At 42.0% G+C, this 24,266-nt stretch overlaps 1 protein-coding gene across 7 annotated transcripts in view; it reads left to right on the top strand.

The window, feature by feature from the left end:
* The window catches only part of TBC1D16 (TBC1 domain family member 16), a 75,226-nt gene that overhangs the window by 13,406 nt on the left and 37,554 nt on the right, over nt 1-24,266 (top strand). For 5 of the 7 annotated variants that reach the window (XM_042451899.1, XM_042451901.1, XM_042451900.1 and 2 more), the window contains exons 2-3: nt 4,462-4,707; nt 7,274-7,898. In XM_042451899.1, the coding sequence (XP_042307833.1) occupies nt 4,530-4,707; nt 7,274-7,898 (803 nt within the window). In that variant the 5' untranslated portion in view covers nt 4,462-4,529. Of the gene's footprint in view, nt 1-4,461; nt 4,708-7,273; nt 7,899-20,637; nt 20,661-23,681; nt 23,800-24,266 lie in introns of those variants that run through there. The other 2 variants (XM_042451904.1, XM_042451903.1) reach the window with 2 other exon arrangements.

The following is a 24,266-nucleotide window of genomic DNA, read 5'->3' as shown; positions in this document are numbered from 1 at the left end:
GTATTTTATATTTTTAAAAATAATTAAAAAACCCCCAAAAACCAAGGCAGACCTAATGGCCACTGACTCAGCTTTCCTCCAACTCCTCCTCCTCTGCCCCAATTCTGCCCTTCAAGGCACCCTTCCTCCTCCTCCTTCTCCTCAAGGCTATGGAATCCTGGGAACTGTAGCTCTGTGGACCATTGAGCCTCCTTTTGTCAAGAGAGCTCTGGTGCCACAAGAAACTACACTTCCCAGAATCCTATAGCACTGAGCCATGGATGTTTAAGGGGGGAGTCAAACTATTTCTGCAGCCTTTGCTACCCCAAAGCCCTTCCTATTTACAAGCAAGTCAAAATCTCTTCCTTCCAAGCCATTGAAAACCAACCCAAGGGGAGGGCTGATTGCTTCTTTCTCATTGGTCAGCTTCGGGAGAAATTTGCATATTCCAAGTAAAGGTGTTTAGGGCCTCAAAAACGACCCTGTGATAAAGAATTACAAGAATACTGACGCGGTATACATTTAAAAGATGAGGCATTTAGACTCCCAGTGAAACAGGAACCATTGATGGCCTTTTTTCCCCTCAGTGTAACCTGGAAAGTAAGGCCTTTTGCAAGACATATATACCAAGTGGGCTGGCAATAGCTGAAGTGGGCTGGCTGTCCTGAAGACCTGCTCTCTAGGCTGAGCCAGGCAGGGAGGCAGGGAGGGTGGCACACAGCCATGGGGAGGGGTGGAGCTGCCTCCAAGGCCTTGCTGGGGGGGGGGGAGTCCCAGGGGCGGGGCCAAACCGGGGCGGGACCATGTGGCCCCGCCCCAAACTGGGAAAGTCCCGCCCCCAGGCGGGATATGGCAACCCTAATTCCACCTCAACATTAGGAATAACTTCCTGACAGTAAGAGCTGTTCAACAGTGGAACACACACCTTCCTCAGAGAGTGGTTGAGTCTCCTTCTTTGGAGGTTTTTCAGCAGAGGCTGGATGGCCATTTGTCAGGGGTACTTTGTGTATTCCTGCATGGCAGAATGGGGTTGGACTGGATGGCCCTTGTGGTCTCTCTCAACTATAGGATTCTATGATTACAAAAGTCCCATAGGATGAACTGTAGAACTGACAGTAATTGCACTCTGCCAGATGACATGTACATATGTTGTGCGTAACAATGGCCATGCATGCTGGGGAATTCTGGGAGTTGTAATTAAAAAAAGCACATTTCCAAGTTCTGTATAGCAAGTTAGGATACTGTTGTGCCTACTTTGGTATTGTTTTTACCTAGGAGATGGGCAACTGCAGCCCTCCAGATGCTTTTTTCCTATAACTCTTGTCAATCTTAGCCAGCATAGCCAGTAGTAAGGCATTATGGGATAGTGTGTAGGACAAAAACTTTCTGGAAGGCCACAGTTCCCAACCCCCGTGGCTTTCCAGAGATTTGGACATAAGTCTTTTTTTTTCTTTTCAGGTGTAACTAGAGCTGCTATCTAAGACCTTCTACAGGCAAAGTATGTGCTCTAACACTAAGCATTAAACTGGATGCTTGGAGACAATGCACACTTTCCTTACAAGTCTCCTGAGTCCTTTGCCCTCTTAATGCTCTTCTGAAGTTCCCTTCCCTGGACCTTTGGGCCAAATTACTTAGCCTCCCCAACCCTGAAAAAAGTGGGAGCTGCTCAAAAGGCCTTTTAAAGAAACAGACTATGCATTTATTAAACAAAAAATTTTATGACATCAAAAAAATAACAAGAGGGTTGAATTTAGTAGGGAAATTATGTATCCTCAGAAACTTCTGAAGTGCAGTTTCATTTTGGGAGATTCAGATTGTTTGAGCTGGTGGGAGGGAGCTGAGGTGGGGTGTCACTTACAGCCCACAGCCCATGCATCTCCAACTTGCATTAAAATATATTATTGATATCCTAGACAAGCTCTGATTATCCAGGGGATTGGGGCATTGTAACTCCCAAGACACTGATTCACATTGAGGAACAATCTCATTGGAGCTGGAGCACAAGCACAAAATGGGATTAGCTGGCCTGTTCTTTTTATATCCTCATGTGCCCCTTCTATCTGCACCTTAGGGAAAACCTTCAGCTGCTGTTTTGTTTCTCAGCTCAGCAAAAGGTAATGATAGCTGATGGCTGGCTTTCATTGCATAAGAAGGTCAAAGCTGATACCTCCTCCCATCCCCTGAGAAAATAACTGAGAAACGTGTGTGCGTGTCTGGCCTGGCCAGATGTTCTTTGCCCCCACCTCTCTCTTCTGGGGGAAATGCTTCCCTTGCATTTCTCATATGAACGCACCTGACTTGGTATCAGAATTGCAGATCTCACTTTGGAAGCGTGAGCATCTCAGTCAGCTGAGGTGATGGTGAGAGCTATGCATGGTTTAGAAATCTGCAGCCTGGGGCCTTTTAACGCTGGACAAGGCCTAGCACTAGTATTCCGCTTTAACTGCCATGGCTGCATCCTGTGGACATCTGGGTTTTGTATTGGGGGGGGGCAATGAGGAGCATTTAGAATTCTCAGCCAAGGAGCTCCTCTAGGGTCCCAACAGTATGCTGGAAAGAGAGTAAAGCTTGAGAAGATGTCTCATGAAACCAGCCCAGGCTTGTATGGCTCAATATTAGCTGTGTTCAGAATGTTTGGAATTTTACTCCTTTGTGAATAGCTGGGATATCATGATGTGCTTTCTCACAACTGAAATCTTGCAGATTGTCCTCAGACTTGTGAAGTTTAATATTTTGTTTCTTCATATGAGCAGTAGAATGAGATCTTGTGGCACTAGATGTATGATATAGATGGAACAGGCATGAGATCAGGGGTGTGACATCTTCTTCAACAGGTCTGTAGCAATGTTTCCCCCCATCCACCTCAAAGCAATCTTTTCTATTATTTTATTTTACACTAGAAGTAATAATAATAATAATAATAATAATAATAATAATAATAATAATAATAAAAACTCCTGGTCTGGAAAAACTGTTCCACCCTACCCCAACCAGAATTTACTGTGAGCATCAGTTCTCCTTTTTGATCAAACTTTTTATTGCTTAAAAGAAGAGGGTATTCTGATTAGGGGTCACATACAAATCTGCAAGAACTCTAAGATCTTCAGAGGAAGTCTTTATCTCGGTCTCACCACCATCATAGGATCATTTGGTAAGGATGCAAGAGAAAGCCTTCTCAGTTAGTGGTTGCTCCCACATTCTGGAACTCCCTTCTGCAAAGAGTTTAGGGTGGCTTTGCTTTCCTTTCACCAAAAGGCAAAAAGTTTTCTGTATTAGCAGGCTTTTACCATGCAACTGCGTCAGGGAGGCTTTTTTTTTTTTATCGGAGTGTGTTTGGAGAGGGACAAGCAGGCAACAAGGCATGAGTTGGCCTTATCTCCCAGTACAGTATTTCTTTTCCACCTGCATCCTGGTTGCCATGTTAAGGCCAGGAAGCATGTGTTTCTTTGCAGGGAGTGCCTTGGCTAGTATCTCCAGGTGTTACAGCTGTGCTGCTAGTGAACCAGGACAGGTTAGACTGACCCTGCAAACAAAGAGTGTTTAACATAAAGGAACTGCTTTGTGTTTTGGGGAAGCCTGAAAGAGGAAGCAGCTTTCCCGTTCACTTGTTTTTCTGGTGGAACAGGAGCCGTTTCATATCAGATGATGGTGATGGCAGGAATGTGTTGCGGCTGTTCGAGCCTATTTTCAAGAGGAGTCAAAGGCTATGTTTACAAAGGCGTGTTGTTGCTGTGCTGTGGAGGGAACAATAGGCATGGCAGATTCCCAGATTATATCCCACTGCCAAACACTTGAAGAAAGTCTGTTTTCTGCACTATTTGAAATCTTTTCCCAACACTGTTCTATAGCCAACCAAGGGAAATAAACCAATAGTTGCACAAATGTTTATTGACAGTATCTAGCATATTTTTGAGCCAAAATGGACTCTTCAATGGGAATACTTTTCACAGAGAGAGCTTCTGTTCCAGAACACGATTTAAGTTTCTTGTATAAATCCCTTCTGTTTCTATACATTGCATTTGTTGGAGTTTTGTGTCATCTCTGTATTTTTCCTAGGATGTTAAATTTCTGTGTAATACTGAAGACAACATGTCTAGTGATAAAAGTAACAACAAAGATCTGTGGCTAAAGCTGTGAATTTAAAAACAAATGCATTTTCAGTTACTGCCTGCAAATTCAGTGTTGCTGTTTCCAGATTTCTGTTCTGTTGTAGGAAGACTAATAAATCTATGACGGTGGAAGGTGTAATAGGATTGTTAAGGGATATGTTTTTATGAGGCAGAGTTCATCTTGTCATATTTTTGACTGATTGTCTAAAGTAGATAGGTGTATAGGAGGAAGAAAGGGTACTTGTGAATAATGTAAACTTTCTGTTTTTCATCATTGTTTTGAATATCACAGTTTCTTCTGGATGAAACATGCCTTTCTGTTGGTCCTATTTGTCTTGTTCGTTGTGACACTTTCCCCTTTCTTTTCCGCCAGGCAAAAATGTGCAATTTGAATTAGGTGCTTGGCTGAAGTAAACAGAGAATGGAAATACTTCCTTGGCAATGTCTCTGGGAAGACTCCTCCGACGTGCTTCTTCGAAAGCTTCTGACCTCCTGACCTTAAATGCTAGCAGCAGTGGAGGCTCACCTTCTATCTTGGATGGGGAGATCATCTACTCCAAGAACAATGTTTGTGTTCATCCACCTGAGATGCTGCAAGGCATCGCAGAACATCACCCAGGTGAGGATAGGAGCAGAGGTCTAAAAATCTCTGCAATCACATGCCATATGGTCACATTCTATGCACAGCATAGGTTAATACTAATACTGCATTTCTTGGCTTCTGTTGATCATTATATACAAGGGTCAGCTGGAAGTGACGAAGTTTATCTAGCTGGGCAAGAGTAAGTTGGTGCATCAGAGCAATATGACTTTAAGTTCTCCCTCCTCTAGACTTCTTACCTGTCAGCTGTATATATAGAGTCCAGTTTCAAAGTTACTGTGCAAATTCTATGTGGTATTTTCCCCTCCTGTATTCTTGGGCCTCATTCCCACTTATCTCTTGATTTGCTTCCTGCACTGATTCCTGAAACTGGTTCAGCAAACAACGTGGTTCCCACTATGTTTCTGCCAGTTTCAAGAATCAGTGCAAGAAGCGACAGCCGCGGCTTCCCCACCATGTCTCCCTCCCTCCTTCTTGGCCATACCGGGGGTGGAGGAGAGGCCGGGGCGGAAGGAGAGAGGCAGGATGGAGGACTGAGGACGGAGCATGGAGGTATGGGTGGGAAAGCACTGCCAGTGGGAACCAAGGCAGATTCAAATCCTATTCGATTCACCTTGGTTCCCGCTTGGGCTGAATCGATTTATTTCCAAATAAATCGATTCAGCCCAAAAACCACCCCATTTTACCAGTGTCTTTTTGACGCGGGTTAAATGGGTAAAAGCCATGCCCCCCCCCTTTCCAAATCGCTCCAGGGATTTGAATTAAGTGGGAACCATCGTGGCTTAAACTGGATCAAGATCCGGTTTAAACCGTAGTGGGAACAACCCCATAGTGTACTATTCATATAAAGTATCTGAGTGGCTGCTAGTGATGTATATAACAGTGTTGGGAGATCAAATTTCCCCCATGACGATCTGCTTGTATCAATTACATACGTTGCAGCTGTTTTCACCATTTCTCCCCAGGAAACCTGCTGCAATGAGAACACTATTTCTACTGCAACATAAGCTTTTCACATGAAAGGCTTCAGCATTTCATACTTCTGTATGAAGTGTGTGTTTTGTGACTGAGATTTTTTGATCTGCATTGGATCCTTTTTAGAACCAGCACAGCCTCATCAGCCCAGTGGGGCATCCAACCTCTTAGCTAGCATCCAACAGCTGTTTGCAAATTTTACCTTGCTTTTCTTCACTTCCATATTTCAGCTGCTTAGTTTATCTGGAGCTTCAGTACTACATTCTCTAAAAGTTGCAATCAAATGTTGTTCAAAGCTCCACAGTATATTTATGTTTTCCTGTTTTTTATGTGGTCTAGACTATCCATATTAGGAATGGATTTTATGCAACCCTCAAAATATTATTAGATTGCAGCTCCCAGAATCCCTAGCCAGAATAGCCAGTGGTGAAGAGTGCTGGAAGTTGCAATTTGGCAATATGTGATCTAAATCTCCAACCCAGTGGCTAAGATATTTCTTCATTTAGTGAAGAGGTGACCATTAGCCTAGGGATAAGATAGTGCTTGACCATGTAATCCAGGATCAGACAGCTTTCTCCATGACCACTGTTTTGTACTGTCACTCCCATCATCCCCTACTATTGGCTATCCTAGCCAGGAGGGCTGTAATAAGATGCCACTCAGCCACATCTGGAGGGTCACAGGTTGCCTATTGTAATGCAGCCTTTACGAAATGTGGTGAAATGGTCCCTGTTTTGGCTTCTGTAGCCCCTATGATGGCATAAGGAAGCACAAAGTTTCAGTCATCTGTCAAAGTACCAGTGCAGGAATTTGCCCCATTTGCTGTTTGTGCACAATTTTGAACAAGTTTTCTACTTGTTATAAGCGAGTCTTATGTTTTTCCATTGGCAAAGCTGTAGCACAGATAACCAACAGAGGTGGGGAAAGATGATGAGTGAAGGCTGTAGTAACCAGACTGCAGCCTCACCCAAAAGGTCTGAAGTAGTATACTGAATGTCACTATTCAACATACTGAATTGTGATCCTCATAAAATATCAATAAAGAATATGTCAAAGGTTTATAAAACGTGAAAACAATAATAATCAAGCCTAAAAATGCATATCCAGCAAGCTGAAAGCACCAGAAGAGCCAAACATTACAAACAGCCAAGGCAAACAAGACCAGTCACATTGTAGTGAACTCCAAACTAGATTGCTGTGGATACTAGATAGGTGATTTTTTAAATCCTCAAGAGAAACATCAATTTAACCATTGCATGAAATGGATGAAGTTGTGATGAGATGCTTTGTTGCTGTCTTGAAAACTGTGGGAGAGGAAAGAAGTATCTTTGAAAGGCAGAAGCCAAGAGGCAGGGCAAGTGATGAAAGGAGGTCCAAATTCTGCCAAGAAATCAGGGTGCTAGGCAACCTTTAGAGCAGGACTACAGTGCTCCAGATTTTTCTGGACTGCAATTCCTAGAAAGCCTAGCCAGGATACCTGATGGGTGATGTGAATTTGAATTTGACAACATCTGGAAAGCCACACATTCCTCAGCCCTATTTTTAGGGCGTCCACAGCTTGGAAAGGAAAGGTTTGGCTATAACACTGAGGCACTGTGTTCTTTTGCAGGCTATTTGTGTCTCTACATGGAGAAAGATGAGCTCCTTGGCACCACCCTTATTCTGGCTTGGGTCCCAAACTCTCGTATCCAGAGACAGGATGAGGAGGCCCTCCGCTACATCACACCAGAGAGTTCTCCAGTCCGCAAGGCCCCCCACAAACGTAACCGCCACACTCAGGGTTTTTGCACCCCTATGCAGGCTTCTCCTTCCACACACAAACGGGCAGTGGCCCTAAAAGACACTGAGAATATTTTGACTGTATCACAGCTGGTTAGGGAGGTGGCTCATATCAGCTCACCTTCTGAAGAAGGGGAAAAGCTGTCCCAGGTTTGTTTGGCAACGGACAGCATCCATAGCTCTGTGGAGCCAGCCCACAGTGACTCAGGAATCTTATCGACAATCAGTTCTCAGGATGAACAGAACCAGTTGGAAGAGTCAGTAGAAGAAGTCCTGGAGGGCCACCTGGAGATTGGAGAGGATGAGGGCTCTTTGGAGTTGTCAGCTGATGATGTTAGCAGGGACAGCACATTTGATTCAGATTCTGATGCCTTCTCTTCACCCTTCTGTCTTTCGCCCATAAGCGAAGCACTTGTGGAAAATGTTGGCTCCGTGTTTCTGGTTAATGAAGACAGGTAAGTTTTTGTTTCTGTGCTCCTATGGACACAGGCCAAACAGAAAGGATGGGAGAATCAAAGAGGAAAATAAGTTGTAGAACCATTTTCTCTTGCTTCTCAATTGAGGGACCATTCATTCTTTTACCCTCATGTCTAATCAGGGGTATGTCCTACTGAGTTAAGTGAAATTTGTTGTGGTGTTCCTTCAAATAATTTCCAACTTATGGTGACCCTAAGGCAACCCCTATCATAGGGCTTTCTGGGTCTAAGAGAATAGCCCAAGGCCATCCAGTGGGTTTTCATGGCCAAGCAGGCAATCAGACCCTGGTCTCCAGAGTCATAATCCAACACTCATACCACTATACCACACTGTCTTGGGATTCACTCCCATCTAAATATTTGCAAGATTGTAATCTAAATCCATCTTGTCAAGCCTCAGATACATGGAAGTCCTGAAATACACTAGACATCCAAAACTGGTGGCATCCTTTAATGTTTCTGTGTTGGCAACAGCCACTGGGAATAGGAACATGTTTGGTCATATAGGCTGTGCAGACTCTGCTGCTTTTCTGGACAGGAGGGGCTATACAGTCCTTTGGAAGTGTAGCTGAAACCTTTCTCCATGGCTCTTGTCTTCATGGGCTTTGCCCACACCAACAGACATTCTGTCTCTCATGCTGTTTAACATTTACACGAAGCCGCTGGGAGAGATCATCCAGAGACATGGGGCGCGCTGTTATCAGTACGCTGATGATACCCAAATTTACTTCTCTATGTCTCCGACTGCTGCAGTGACCAAGGATGGCATCTCTCCTCTAAATGCCTATCTTGAGTCAGTAATGGGCTGGATGAAGGAAAACAAACTCAAGCTGAATCCAGAGAAAATGGAGGTGCTTGCGATAGGTACCCCTGATCCAGGGATGGAGATTTGCCAACCAGTCCTGGACGGGGTCACACTTCCCCTAAAGGATGAAGTTCGCAGTTTGGGAGTGCTCCTGGACTCGTCTCTACAGCTGTCATCTCAGGTGGAGGCGATGGCCAGGAATGCTTGGTACCAACTTTGGTTGATACGCCAACTGCGCCCCTACCTGGCCCAGAGGGACATGGAAACAGTGGTACATGCTCTGGTAACCTCTCGTTTAGGTTTCTGTAATGCGCTGTACATGGGGCTACCTTTGTACCAAGTTCGGAAGCTTCAGTTGATCCAAAACGCTGCAGCCAGACTGGTCATGGGAACATGAAGGTCAGACCATATTACTCCAACATTAAAATCTCTTCATGGGCTGCCGATTAGCTTCCAGGCGCAATACAAAGTGTTGGTCATTACCTTTAAAGCCCTACAAGGCTTGGGCCAGAGTTACTTAAGGGAACGCCTCTCGCTACACAATCCGCCCTGCACTCTCAGAACCTCATGGAAGAAATTATTGGAATATATGAAAACTAGACTAATTACAACTTCCCATAAAGCATATACAGCCACGGCCCCTAAATTATGGAACAACTTACCGGAAGAGATCCATCTTATTACCACCTTAGAAGCCTTTAAGAAGGCACTTAAGACGGATCTCTTCCAGCAGGCCTATTCACCTGACCTTTTATAGCTGATCTCAAAGAACACACCCACGTCTGACTTTGATAGCATGGAAAACAGACGACGATTTGGTCATTTTAGTGATTGGTAGTAGTTTTGTTGTTTGTTCTATTGATTGTATTTTTACATAATACTGTATCTTGTTTTTTATTGTTGATTTTATTCTCTGTTGTAATCCCGTCTCGATCTGCAGGGAGAGGCAGGAAATACAAATAAAATTTATTATTATTATTATTATTATTATTATTATTATTATTGCTTATGTATGAACCTTAATACAGCTTAGACTGCCATCTATTTTTTATTGGTGACATGGGGGACTAATTTCTATCCAGCTGCCTAGTTTCCTTCATAACTTGGAGCATACAGTAGTTGGATGAGACCATATGTATGCAGGACAACATTCATTTTTTCTCTTGCCGGAAAGACGCAAACTAACAGTGTTTTTCAGTAGCCTGGATATGTCCTTATAGTTTAGTTTAGCTGCTCTGTTACCTTTGTAATGAAGGCTGCCAGGTTTATAAATTGCTCTGTTGATTTCTCTAGGCTTTTCTCTAGAGCTATTGTGTAGTGCCTTGGCAACCTTTTTCTGTCTCTATCCTCTGAAATCTACATCAAATACAATTTGTCATCCTGTGATAAATTGCAAACTTGCTTTTCTAGGGTAAAGATTTATTCTTTATCAATAGAATGTGACTGGAGCCACAACTCTCCAATTTAGTGCAGTGGTGCATAGATGTTCATTCATGTTCACTGTGAAGAGAGGCTGCCCTCATGTGGCCTTTCCGTTATATTGCAAAATGGCATGTAGGGAGAAACATAAAACCAGAGAAGGCTGGGATTTTGTCATTGTTGTTGTCATCTTTCAATTGTTGAGAGGCCCCATGTGCTTTTGATGCTTGTTTAGTAACAGAAGGCCTCTGCATAGGTTGTGTTTTATAGAACTATGGAGTTTAAAGTGTCAAAAGATTTCCTCTTTTCTCAGAAAATATATAGAAGTCTAAAGCATCTTTGTGTCGAAAGAAGCAAAATCAATGGACAAATTCTTCAGAGAACATGTCTGGAAGAACATGGTGAGCAGTTGAGCTCTGGTTGTAATAATAAATAATAAAATAAATAATAAAATCTTTATTTGTATCCCGCCCTTCCAAACGATCAGGGCGGCTTACAATGATGCAGCAAGTGCAAGCAAAATACAAAGGTTAAAAACATATACACAACAACAACAATAATCTAAAAAACAACAATAAAAGCCCCTTAGCCCAACCTCATGGCCACGGAAGAGGAGGGAGGCCCACAGGATATTTAATCGGGGAATGCCTGCTTGAATAGGAAGGTTTTGAGGTCCTTCCTAAATTGGGCCAGGGTGGTAGATGAGCGGAGCTCCGTGGGCAGCGTGTTCCAAAGGGCTGGGGCAGCTGTGGAAAAGGCCCTTCTCGAAGTGGAAGCTAACCTGGCCCCAGGCACCTTCAGTAATTGCTGCCCAGATGTTCTGAGGGTGCGAGGCGGAATGTACGGGGAGAGGCGGTCCTTTAGGTATCCTGGGCCCAAGCCATTTAGGGCTTTATAGGAGTTTGGGGCTTGGAGATTTCTGTCTGAGTTTGGAATATGTTTCCTTTCCAAGATTCCAGAATTAAAAATATAAGAGCTGTCCTGGATAAGAGCAAAAACATGTTTAGTTCAGTGTTCTGTTCCTACAGTGGCCAACCATGGCCATGGGATATCCACAAGAAAGTCATAGGTACAACTGCATGCTCACACCTATGTTCCCTACATAGTATTTGGAAGCATCCTCTCTCTGACAAAAGAGATAACACTTAGCCATCAGGAGTAGTAGTCATTAATAGCCTTATTTTTATAAAACAAACCAAACCAAGGTAGCATCACATCATAGCTAAAAGGGTTGGGGAAGAGCCAATAAATGTCAATAAATCTGGCAAATTCAAGTTGAAAAGGGTCTTACAATCCTTACAGCCCATACATAAGTGATCCAAATTAACCAAAAAAAAAGAGAGAGAGAGAGAGAGAGAGAGAGAGAGAGAGAGAGAGAAGGGGGGGGAAGATGTGCATAACTTTGAAAGGTCTAATTATTTTATTGACCTGCATGATGGAGAGGTGCATGATGCTAAACGGCTCAGTAGTTTCAAGTGCCAGTTCTAATTTGTCTTGCATTCATTTCCCTTTTTATTTTAAGACTCTTAAAATTTAAATTTTCTCTTTCGCTTATTGGCCCTCTCACTCTCTCTCAAACAGAATGAGAGAAGTGAATTGACTGGATTGGCTCATGCAAGTTGGTACTCAAATACCTGTTTAGAGCTTTTTGTCATTATTTTAGTGGTGATCAGGCATCTGACAACTGCAGTAAAATGGGACAGGATGGTTAACCTTTTAGCTTAACACTGAGGAAAGGGAGGGTCCTTCCCATCATACTGAAGAACATACTTAATAGATTCTTGAATAAAAGTCCCCCCCCCGTGCCTTGGTTTGTGATTAGTAGGCAAGCTTGAATAGTGCTCCTACACTTCCAGGCAGTTTTAATCTTAACCTTGTGCCTGGCTGAAGTGGTGACTGTACACTCAAATGTGTTTAGCAAGGATGTGGGGCCTTTGACCTTTGAGATATTTTGGCCTACAGTTCCCATCAGCTCCTCCCAGCTTGGCCTTTGGTGAGTAATTGTTGGAGTTGTAGACCAAAGGAGGGCCAAAGATTCCCCACCCGCTCCAGTAGAGAAATGCAAATAAATTGGTGAAGACTTAGATGTTTTCAAATAATCATGCCCTTCTTCTCCAGTCCAGTAGATGGGAAAATCTGCACATTCCATGTAATTTTAAACTTTTATCCCCTTGTACTGAAGGAACTCAGAATGAGCCACACATACACTCCCAACATATGTGCATGTGCACATACTGACTAATACTGTACTAATTTCCAGTGTGAAGTTGCAGAGGAGCTGTACTGGAGAACCTACTAGGAGCATGCTTTGTTTTACAATGCTGATAAGTGGATCATGGTTTTTGAAAAGATTTCTGCATATGATTCCTGGGCAAGAGAGGTGAAAATATAAGGACCTCAGGTTCCTCTTTGGTCCCAACATTTAACTAGTAATGGGAAGCTCAAAGTTAGTCTTAAACATTCCAGACTTGGAGAAATAAATTATGTATATTCATAGACTAGTCTTTATGGAAGAATCATTTATTAGTAGTAGTACTACCATTATTAATAATAATTCATTTACATCCCACCTTTTTTCTAGTATTGGGACCTAAAGCATCTTAACAACAGTTAAAAGTAATACATTTAAAAACAAAAGAAATAAAAACATATACAAAGTTATTATTACAATACAATTAAACAATACCTAGAATTAAAACCCTTTAAACCAGATTCATTAAAAGACAAAAGATAAAAATCAGTAGAGCACACTATAAATAAAGCACGGGTAAAAGCTCTCACAGTCAATACCTAGAAAGCCAGTTCAAATAGAAAAGTTTTCACTCCCTGACAAAATGACAATAGGTTAGGTCCTAGGGAGGGAGCTCCAAAGCCTGGCAGCAGCCACCGAAGATGTCTTCTACTGTCCAACAAGCCTGAGAAGGTGGTGGGACTGAAAGGGTGTCCCCTGAAGATCCTAGAGCCTGAGTAAGCTCATATAGAGATACAGGCCATTAGATAGACATACCTATGCTATTAAAAAGGCTTATTTACTAGGCCTTTTTTTTATTAAAAAAAAAGTTAATTACATATATACAATATGCAAAAAAAAAAACAACAACAACAATCCTAAGACAATAATAATATGCTTAATCTACTTTCTACTTCCTTGATCTTCCGTTCTGATCTTGGGTGTTTTCCAACTCCACCTCCAAGAAGAAATAACCATTGCTCCTATATATCTGTTTTCGACCTCTTCTTCTTAGACAGCAATTGACATTAAAAATATTATTCCTCTATACCTGTGTATAAAGCTTCACCTAGGCCTTTTAAGTGCATGACACAAGCCTTAAGTACTAAATACATTTCAACTCCACTTAACAAGCTTTCTTTGTCTGCAGGTGGTAATTTTGTTGATTTTCTAATGGCAGATATTACAAGAAAATACATTTTTGGTGTCTAGATCAGTGCAGTTTGATTTGCCACCCCCAATTTTTTTTTTTTAAAACTAGTCTCAGGCTTGAAGACTTGAGGTGTTCCTATTCAAACGGTCCTAGAACTCATGGACTGTATTTTGTCCTCTGGTCCTCAGAGTAAGGGGGAGGAACTTCAGTGTGCAAGCACTTGCTTGAAAAGTGTGTGCATATATATTCCTGATTTGTTAGTTTTTATGGTTTTTACTCGGGCGGCATACTCTATGCCACTCGAGTAAAAACTGATGCTTAATGCAGTTGATGCTTAATGAGGTCTCTAAGGACCCTTTTAACTACCAGGCATACTCTCAACCATATGTCATCCATATATACCATATATACTCTCAATTATATGTCAACTTCATGTATAAGTCAAGGAGCCAAAATTAGGAATTTTGATATGACCTGTGGATAAATCGAGGGTAAAACTTAGGGGCATGTAACAAAGGATATAAAGGACAAAGCAAAGGACAATGATACCAAAGGACTTAACAGACTTCCAGCAGGCATAACTGTTTTTGCTCACCTAAAGCCTGGATGGATGAGGAAGGAATTACAGGAAATGATGGCAGTGTGATGTGGAGGGGGAGGCGGATGGGGCTAAGAAATTTCACACATGTCAAAAAGGGTATAAAGACAAAGCAAAGAAAATTGTGATTATGTTAGCAGTGGTTATAGCCTTTAACTTTAATGTGATAATTTTGCCTGATTTTAACCCAAAAAAGCTGACAAACATAAACAAATGTCATATTCACATCCTTCAAAGCTCAGTTCCCCTTGGAATTACTTTGAGGGGAAGTGCCAAAGAACTGTCACCACCACCATTTTTCCATCCAAGTGTTCAAAAGAGTCAGAAACAGTGCCATCACAGAGAGAGTAGAGGGGGTCAGTGCTTCTTTTAGGTGCTCCTGGAATTGATTAAGCTCTCACCTTTCACCACTCTACTCATTTTTTATAAGAGTTAAAGTACAGTACTTACACTGACCCATGGATAAGTCAACCCAAGGTTTTAGGGACAATTTTTGACTTAAATTTCTAGACTTATGCATGAGTATATACATCATGCATCTGAGGAAATAGACTCAGATCTACCAAAGATCATGCTACCATCTTCTTTCTTTCAATTAGTCTCAAAGGTGATACAAGATTCCTTTCACAATGAGTATATACAGTATTCTAAAATGAGGAATATCCACTTAACAAGCCCACCAATATGTGAAGCAAACATATCATAATAAATTCACAATACGAAAATATTAGTGATATGTGCAATAAATTCACAATGCCACAACACAAGAAGGTCTTTTACCTAAGTCGACTGTCCTATTCTATTTTAACCTCTCTCTTCTTGCATGGCAAAAACCTGCTTCCCATGACTTCACAAGGGACTTTCCTCAGATCTCTGGCTTTTAGGGCCCAGAACAGCCCTGACCTGGCAACCCTATACTCTACATTTGTTTGCTCTTTCTGGCTTATTGAGGAGCTGGGAATGAGTGAGGTGGGTGGGAGGGCTCATATGTTAAACATTTTAAAACATAAAGAGGGAGGTATTGTTATATTACAAACCTGCAAGCTTCATTGAGATTTGTATCTAGAAGAGACATTAGGAGGAACTTCCTGACAGTAAGGGTTGTTCGATAGTGGAACACACTCCCTCAGAGTATAGTGTAGTCTCCTTCCTTAGAGGTCTTTAAACAGAGGCTGGATGGCCATCTGTCAGGGATGCTTTTATTGATGCATGGCAGGGGGTTGGACTGGATGGGCCTTGTGCTCTCTTTCAACTCTATGATTCTATGGTGTCTTGTTTATTCTGCAGAATGTGCTGCCTCTTCTTGCTAAGCTAAGGACAGCTTATGACTCCCATCAGCCTCATCCAGGATGGCCAATAATAAGGGGGCATAGGAATTGTGGTACAAAATGTGGAAGTCTAAAGTTTACCCCATCCCTGTGCTAAGTGCTATTTTGAGAAAGCATAAAACAAGTTTGATTGGGATTATCACATTTCAGCATATTTATATCTTCAAGCCTTGTGTCCATACACATAGTCCGTCTTCCCCTTGTGGCAAGCTGCAATTAAACTAGGGCATTTCAAACCATTTTTGTTATTAACTGCTGTCAAGTTGACTTCAATTTATGGCTACCCCATGAATGAGTGACTTCCAAGCCTTAGCCACCAGTCCTCAGCAGTGCTCAGGTCTTGCAGACTCAAGGCTGTGGCTTCATTGATTGAGTCTATCCATCTGGAATGCAGTCTTCCTCTTTTTGTACTGCCTTGTGCCTTGTCAAGCACCTTGTCTTGTAATTTGTTGAGCTGTTCTTATTTTGGGGTAAAGGAATTTTGTATATAATCTGGCATATTATGCATACAGTCTTGGCTTGTTTCCTTCTATGTAGTAAGGAGCACACTGCTTGGAATCTCATTCCTTGGACTTTTGATTCTTTTCTAATGGTACCCAGCTTTCTGCTTTTGATAGTTAGGTGTAGAGATGGTTGGGAATTTCATTTCTGTTCTTTTTTAATAAAGATTTTTCAGAATCCTCATGTCGGAATTAATTTGTAGTGGAAAAAAATTGTAAGAAGCTAAGACTAAAATATTTGTGTTGTACTAAACCCTAGTTTTATTGTTGTTTGCTGTCAAGTTGAGTTTGACTTATCGTGGCCCTAAGGATAAGAATCTTCAGGAGCCCCATCATCAATCACACTGCTCAGATCTTGGAAAGTCAGGACCATGATTTCTTTCATTGAATCAAGCAGGGCCTTCCTCTTTTCTTATTGCATTTCACTTTATCAGACATTTTTCTATTTTCCAGTGAGTCTCATTGTTTCATGATACATCTAAAATACAAAGAATCATAGGCCTGTTACAGACAGGCCGAAATAAAGCTGCTTCGAGTCACTTTGGAGGTATGGTATTTCAATGATGCATGCGTTCTAAGAGTCCAAAAGCCGCACCAAAGCCATGCTCCAGTCCTAAGGACTGGAGTGCAGCTTTAGTGTGGCTTTTGGACTTGTAGGAGTTATGCATCATTGAAATACCATACCTCCAAAGTGACTCGAAGCAGCTTTATTTTGGCCTGTCTGTAACAGGCCATAGAATCATTGAGTTGCAAGAGACCACAAGGGCCATGCAGTCATGCAGGAAATCCCAATCAAAGCATCTCCGACAGATTGCCATCCAGCCTCTGCTTAAAGACCTCTAAGGAAGGAGACCCCATTACACTCCGAGGGAGTTCGTTCCACTGTCAAACAGCCCTTACTGTCAGGAAGTTCCTCGTAATGTTGAGGTGGAATCTCTTTTCCTGAAGCTTGCATCCATTGTTCCAGGTCCTATTCTCTGGAGCAGCAGAAAACAAGCTTGCTCCCTCCTCAGTATGACACCCCTTTAAGTATTTAAACAGGGATATCATATCACCTCTTAACCTTCTCTTCTCCAGGCTAAACATCCCCAGCTCCCCGAGTCGTTCCTCATAGGACATGGTTTCCAAACCCTTCACCATTTTGGTCGCCCTCCTTTGGACACGCTCCAGTTTCTCCACATCCTTTTTAAATTGTGGTGCCCAGAACTGGACACAGTATTCCTGATGGGGCCTGACAAAAGCAGAATATAGTGGTACTATTACTTCCCTTGATCTAGACACTATACTTCTATTGATGCAGCCTAAAATTGCATTGGCCTTTTTAGCTGCCGCATTGCACTGGTGACTCATGTTCAACTTCTGGTCTATTTGGACTCCTAGATCCCTTTCACATGTACTTTCATTCAGCCAGGTGTTCCCCATCCTATATCTGTGCATTTCATTTTTCCACCCTAAGTTCAGTACCTTATGCTTCTCCTTGTTGAAGTTCATTTTGTTAGCTTTGGCCCAGCTTTCTAATCTATTCAGGTCATTTTGAATCTTGATTCTGTCCCCTCAGGTATTAGCTATTCCTCCTAATTTGGTGTCATCTGCAAATTTGATAAGTATGCCCCCAATTGTCCTCCAAGTCATTGATAAAGATGTTGAATAGAACTGGCCTGAGGACAGAGCCTTGTGGGACCCCACTGGTCACTTCTCTTCAGGATGAAAAGGAGCCATTGTTGAGCACCCTTTGCATTCGGTCGGTCAACCAGTTACAAATCCATGTAACAGTTGCCTTGTCTTGTTTGCAAGAATGTCATGGGGAACTTTGTCAAAGGCCTTACTGAAATCAAGATATACTATATCCACAGCATTCCCTTCATCTACCAAACTGGTAATTTTATATATATATATAAAAAAAAGAGATCAGATTTGTCTGGCATGACTTGTTTCTCTGAAACCCATGTTGACTTTTTGTGATTGTGGAATTGCCTTCTAGACGTTCACAGACTCTGTTTAATGATCTGCTGTAGAATCTTTCCTGATATAGATGTCAGACTAACTGGATGATAATTGTTGGGATCCTCTTTTCCCCCCTTTTCCGTGTCGTTGAAAGGCAGGATCGGGGCCGTGGCATGCGGTTACTGTGGTCTTGATCTGGCACAAAAAAGGGGCAGCTGCAGGTTGCCCCTTGGGGGTGGTCTGTAGCGCCCCATAGTTTCACTGCTAGGGTAAAGTCAAAATCATATTCATTCAGAGCAATGCAAACAATATATGGTTTCACATACTTAGGAAGAAACTATCCATCTATACGTCATTGTAGGGCAATTGTCAAAATTGTTCTGAAATGTTTGAAAAATAACTGGTTGTTATTTCTTAATTCTTGTAATATATACTGATTAGAGTAGGATATGACTTTGGATATATTATTTCTGAAATGAGTTTATTGTTAAAGAAATATTGTTAATCCAAAGTGTCAATAAAGCCATGCATGGCTCTCCCCTCCACCTGAACAAAAAATCTTGGCTTTGAATCTCTGTGTCTTTCATCATGCTAGCATTGATTTCGGATTGTCACTTCCTTTTCAAGAAACCCCTCGCCCTTATTAGAACAGGGTTCTTTCCATGAAAGAACAGAGTTCTTTTTATGCTAGGTATAGCTGTACTTGTTGTACCTGTACCTATTGAATGTAGCCTGTCAGAGGGAATGATAATTTCAGTTCCTTTTTAAAGTAATTGGCAACATTTGCAAATTTCTTTCTTGTGGGGCAGAAAAACCTTGAAGCTTCAAAAATTCTTACACAGGAAGAAACAAAACTGACCCATTTTTCTACCTCTGATTTAATGCAAAGAAATTGTCTCTAGTTACAAGGCTCAGGGCTGTGACAAGACAGTATCTGGCCTTATGTTTGGAACTTCAGCTGTTAGTTTACATACATAAGCCAAATATGATGGTGCATTAAAAACTCTGCTCATATATGTATGATGCAGTGAACTTTGTTCCTGCAGTTTATGCCTTTGGTAGGTACATCTGCTCCCTGTATTCAAGAGTCTTGCAAGAGAAGTGTTTTAAATTATACAAAATTCTGCTGACTTGTGCATTCTTGTACATGATCTTTGAAAATGTATGCAGGAATATCATTTCTATAAAATAGAAATATTTAGGTAGATGAACAGATAAGTCCTTGTGTCCTGTACACAGAGGTCAAGCTCTGTTTTGCAGTGTAAACTTGGGGTGATATTCTTATTGACCTCATCCACTTATTTTCTCCCTGATAGGCCCCTCTTCTTTGTCAAAGCATTCCTTTTTGCAGATCTGAAATATATAGAACCAAACAGCAGCATTTCTGGAGTCACTGAATTGGCTGACCTCCAAAGAACCTTCCTCGCTTCTTTAACAAGCAGGTCTGCTGCATGTCATCAGTTGAAAGAACTGGTCAGCTTAAAAAGGTGTCCCTGATTTATTGAGCAGTCAATTTTGTTTTAAATTTACTATAAATACAGTAAATGTATAAATTGTCAGTAGCATGCACCATTTTTTGAGGCATTTTCTCCTGTATAAAGTCTGGTGCCTGTCATGGTGAATGCATTTGTCATTAAAAAACCCTAAGAATTTATTTATTTTTAATCATTTATTTCATTTTATGTCACCTTTCGCCCAAAAAAGGACTCCAGGTGGCTCACAAGATAAAAGAAGACAGCGATCTTCTTTCTTCAAAACTTGTGTGTGTCTTTATAGAGCTGTGTAATAATTAGGAGTGTATTGTATATTAATCAGGCAACCCTACAATAAAGTGCTCTCCCTTTTAGCAAAACCAAGAGCATAAGTTCATAAACCAGAGTTTGATGCATCCAGAGGAAAGTGAAGTTCTCACAGGGCCACTTCTTTGTGGTGTGATTTGATGCAATGGTTGTATATTTATTGCTGTTCTGTTAAACTTCTTCCAAGGGAGATGAATAATAAATTGCTTTCTTGTTCAGCAATTATATTGGGCAGGGAAAATGCCAGTGTCTGAGGAGGTGGCACTGGTGCCCAAGGCTGACAGTAGTGGAGTATGGGGTGTTGCATCATATTGTTGTGGCAATCCACATGAGAGACAGAGACTTTGGTCTCTGCAGAATAAGCAGGAGATTAAATTACAGGCAGAGCAATCATGAGCCAAGGACAGGCACTGTATCTTTGGGCTTTGCTGCTGTTATGTAACACTAACATGGGGTTTACTTATTCATTTTATTTTATGTTTTTTATTTTAAACATATAAAGCTGCTTTTTCTTTGTAAAATTCAAAGCAGCCTGGGGACAACCTGCCTGAATTTTTCTCCAGTGTAGTGTGTACCTTCTTATGTTCTACTTTCCCTTCTTTCATTGTTTTAATGTTAGATGTGTGTGGCATCATGTTACCTGCTGTGTTGGCCTCTGTTCAAACAGCATGCTGACTGAAATGAAGCAAATTACAGGTCAAGAAAGATATCTATGTTGGCCTTTTGTAGCAAACACAGAGAACTCTGTAGCTAGCACCTTAAAGAGAGCAGTTGGCAGGCCTAATGGCAAGTCAAGATTTGCCTGCATAACAGGCCTAAATCTAAAGTAATGCCAGTAAATGAGGATATTGTATGAATGGAAGTCCATTGCTTTTTTTCCAGTTCCAGAAGAGTGACCCCGTAGGCACACAGAAGCTTGGGCTGCCTCTGCACATAGTCTGAAACCAAGTTTTGGCAAGCATGATGTAATTTGCACTAATGAAATGTCAATGATACATACAAGTTGTTGTTTTTAAGTCCTTCTTGCTCCCATCCTTGGTACATGATCCAGGATGAGAAAAGTAGGTTAAAGTACAGTGGGACCATGGTATCTGCTGTGTTTTGGCTCTAGGACCCCCGTGGATACCAAAATCCAGGAATTCTCAAGTCCCATTAAATACAAACATGGTGTAGTGAAATGTCATCCTTTATATAAAATGGTAAAATCAAGGTTTCCTTTTTGGAATTTATATATATATTAAAATATTTTCAAGCCATGGATGGTTGAATCCATGGATAAGGAATCTGTAGATATGGAAGGCTGACTGCAATAATTTGCTGCTGTTGTTGTGGGCTTCAAGTTGTTTATGATTTATGGTGACCCTAAAGCAAACGTATAATGGGGTTTTCTTGGCAAGATTTGTTCAGAGGAGGTTTGCCATTGCCTTCCTCTGAGGCTGAGACTGTGTGCTCTGCTGAGGATCACACAGGGAGCTTCAAGGTGAGTGGGGAATCGGACCCTGGTCTCCAGAGCCACAGTCCAGCACTTAAACTACTACGCCACGCTGGCTCTCTAAAAAGTGTTTATTTTTAGTGTCCAGTCTCCAAGCAGACTCCTTTGGGTCTGAAACACACTGCAGAATTAATCCAATTTGAGACCATTTTAACTGCCCTGGCTCAGTGCTCAGGAATTCTGGGAATTGTAGTTTATTGTGGCACCAGGGCTCTCTGACAGAGATAGGGTTGCCATAAGTCTGGACCTCCAAACAGGGACAAATGTAGGACAAAATGATCAAATGTAGGACACATTTTTTTAAAATGGAGGGCACACAAAAATTGATTATTTTTGAAATTTTTTTTCATATAAATGCATGTTTCTTAGGCATGATCAAAATGGAGGACATTTGCAATTATTCCTAGACAGATGGCAGAAATGTGCTTCCCTTTCTGGCCAAAAACCAGAAGAGGAGGAAGAGTGGAAGAAGCAGAGGAGGAGGAAGAGGAGGAAGAAGAGGAAGAGGAAGAGGGGAAAAGGAGGAGGAGGAAGAAGAGGAAGTAGAGAGGAAGAAAAAGGGGAGGAACAGGGGAAGGATGAGGTGGAGGAGGTGGAGAAGATGAAGAAGAAGGGGAGGAGGAGGAGGAGAAGAAGAGGAGGAGGAGGAGGAAAGAAGAAGAAGATGAAGAAGAAGGGGGGGGGGGAAAAGGAGGAGGGGGAAAAAGAAGAGGAAGAAGGGGGAGGAGAAGAAGAGAGGAGGAAAAAAGAGGAGGAGAGTAAGAAGAAAAGGAAGAAGAGGAGGAGGAGGAGAGGAGGGCGGAGGAGGCGACAAGGCAGGGGAAAAGGGCCTCGCCGAGGCGAAGCCCTTTCCCCCTGTCAGGCCGCTTCCCTGGCCGGTGGAGGAGGCGACCAGGCAGAGGAAAAGGGCCTCGCTGAGGCGAGGCCCTTTTCCCCTGTCAGGCCGCTTCCCTGGCCGGCGGAGGAGGCGGTAAGGCAGGGGAAAAGGGCCTCGCCGAGGCCAAGCCCTTTTCCCCTGTCAGGCCGCCTCCCTGGCCGGCGGAGGAGGCGACAAGGCAGGGGAAAAGGGCCTCACCGAGGCGAAGCCCTTTTCCCCTGTCAGGCCGCCTCCATCCCCAGCGGAGGAGGCCAAGCAGGGAACAAGCCTCGCTGAGGCGAGGCTCCTTTCCCTGCCTGGCATCCATCGCGGGGAGGGGGGGAGTCCCGGGGGCAGGGCCAAACCGGGGCGGGACCGTGCGGACCCGCCCCAAACCGGGAAAGTCCTGCCCCCAGCGGGATATGGCAACCCTAGACAGAGAAGGCTAAATGTCTGACAAAACTACAGTTCCCAGAATTCCCTAGGCTTGAAGCAGGGCAGTTAAAGCAGTCTCAAACTGGAGTATTTCTGCAGTGTGTTTTAGCCGTTAGTATCTACCCTTGTTCTCTTTTGTCCATAGCTTGTATTTTCTACTCAGTATCATTTTAATAATAATAATAATAATAATAATAATAATAATAATGTTTATTTATATTTCCCGCCTTGATTCGTGGGAGAGGCGGGAAATATAAATAAACATTATTATTATTATTATTAGTATTATTGTCAGAATTAAAGACGAAGGTATCACAAGAACTGTGGGCAGGAAATGTGTGATGGCAACAGATTAGCCTGTTTCATTGGGTTTACAGACTTTTGTCAGAAACAGCAGAGATATATTAGCATATTTGAGGGGAATAAAAATAAATCCAGTAAGGAGTTAACAGTAAGGTACTGTGCCCCTACTATCATCAGAAGAAAGTGGCAAAAGTCAGCCACGTTTCTGAGAAATAGAATTCCTTACTAGTATCAAATAAGACAATCAGCAAATGCTACAACGAAAATCACACTCACTCGAACTTTCCACTGTTTACTATATGGGTGCAAATGGCACTCTTTCTCCAGCCTTTTCTCCCACTGTTCAACCCTAACATTTTATCTCATTTTCCATCTCCATTTTTATGATGCATCAAGGAGTATAATCTTAATGTAAAGAAGGAAGATAGCATTTTTAGGACAGAATGCCTGATATTTCACTATGGTTTGGCTTTTACTATTGCCTCTCTTATGTGCAAGTATTTTTAAACAGCCTTGCACATATTAAAAACTGGTGAATTGTAGTAGAGATTTGATCTAATGTTTATTTTCTCTGCTTTGGCAGAGAGTTGCAAAAGAAACGTTGCTTTGTAGACAGGAGGCAGTGATGCCCTAAACAACCACTTCAAGGAACTGGGATCACAACAGGAAATATCAGAGGCATGTACTGCCTAGCATTGTGTAAATGTTTAAAGAGCATGGGGATTATTTTAGGTCAACTCTGTTTCATATGAGTCTTTCTCTGTTTTCCAAGGTGAGGGAGGAATGGTACCTTTGATCGATTGTCACAAGTTTCAGATTAGTTCATGAATGGAGAATGATTCCTCTCTTGTCCCCCCCCCCCAGTGTATAGATATCCAGAATGAACTACTTCAATAATAATGCAGTCTTTCATTCCCAGAAGTTCATGATACTGAAATTAACAGGATCACTCTAGCGACAATATTAAATACGAAGTGACAGTTCTTCATATGGTGGATTTATCTGAACCTTTTGGAGGGTAAGATTCAATTCCTCAGGAGTGCTCTGTTTTTGCTCAATCTCAGCATCACTGTATGAAGTCTGTCCTCAGCCCTGCCCATATTTGTAATTATTCTTTATCATCTTTATCATTCTTTATCATTTTACATCACTGCATAAGAAAAACTTGCAAAATACCATAGAGTAGACCTTTGCATATGTAAGTTAGGTGTGTAGATATCAATTTGCTTGACTTGTATAACTTGCCTGAATTGCTGATTTTGAACTTTATTGGATGAATGGCCTCTTATTGCTAGTTCTTTAGACAGCACAGTGACAATTCTTACCATGGCACTGTGTGTGTGTGTGTGTGTGTGTGTGTGTGTGTGTCTCCCCAGCCCCCAAAATGTCTTTTAAAATGTCTTTTTGTAGAAGGACAGGAAATCATTTGGTCTAATGAAGGTATAGGCCTTTTCACCCAGTTCTCAATAGATAGAGCAATTATCT

This window comes from Sceloporus undulatus, chromosome 2, assembly GCF_019175285.1.
Source record: "Sceloporus undulatus isolate JIND9_A2432 ecotype Alabama chromosome 2, SceUnd_v1.1, whole genome shotgun sequence".
Classification (NCBI taxonomy): domain Eukaryota; kingdom Metazoa; phylum Chordata; class Lepidosauria; order Squamata; family Phrynosomatidae; genus Sceloporus; species Sceloporus undulatus.
The sequence above is the reverse complement of the archived record's forward strand: the minus strand, read 5'-3'. Positions and strand labels throughout refer to the sequence as shown.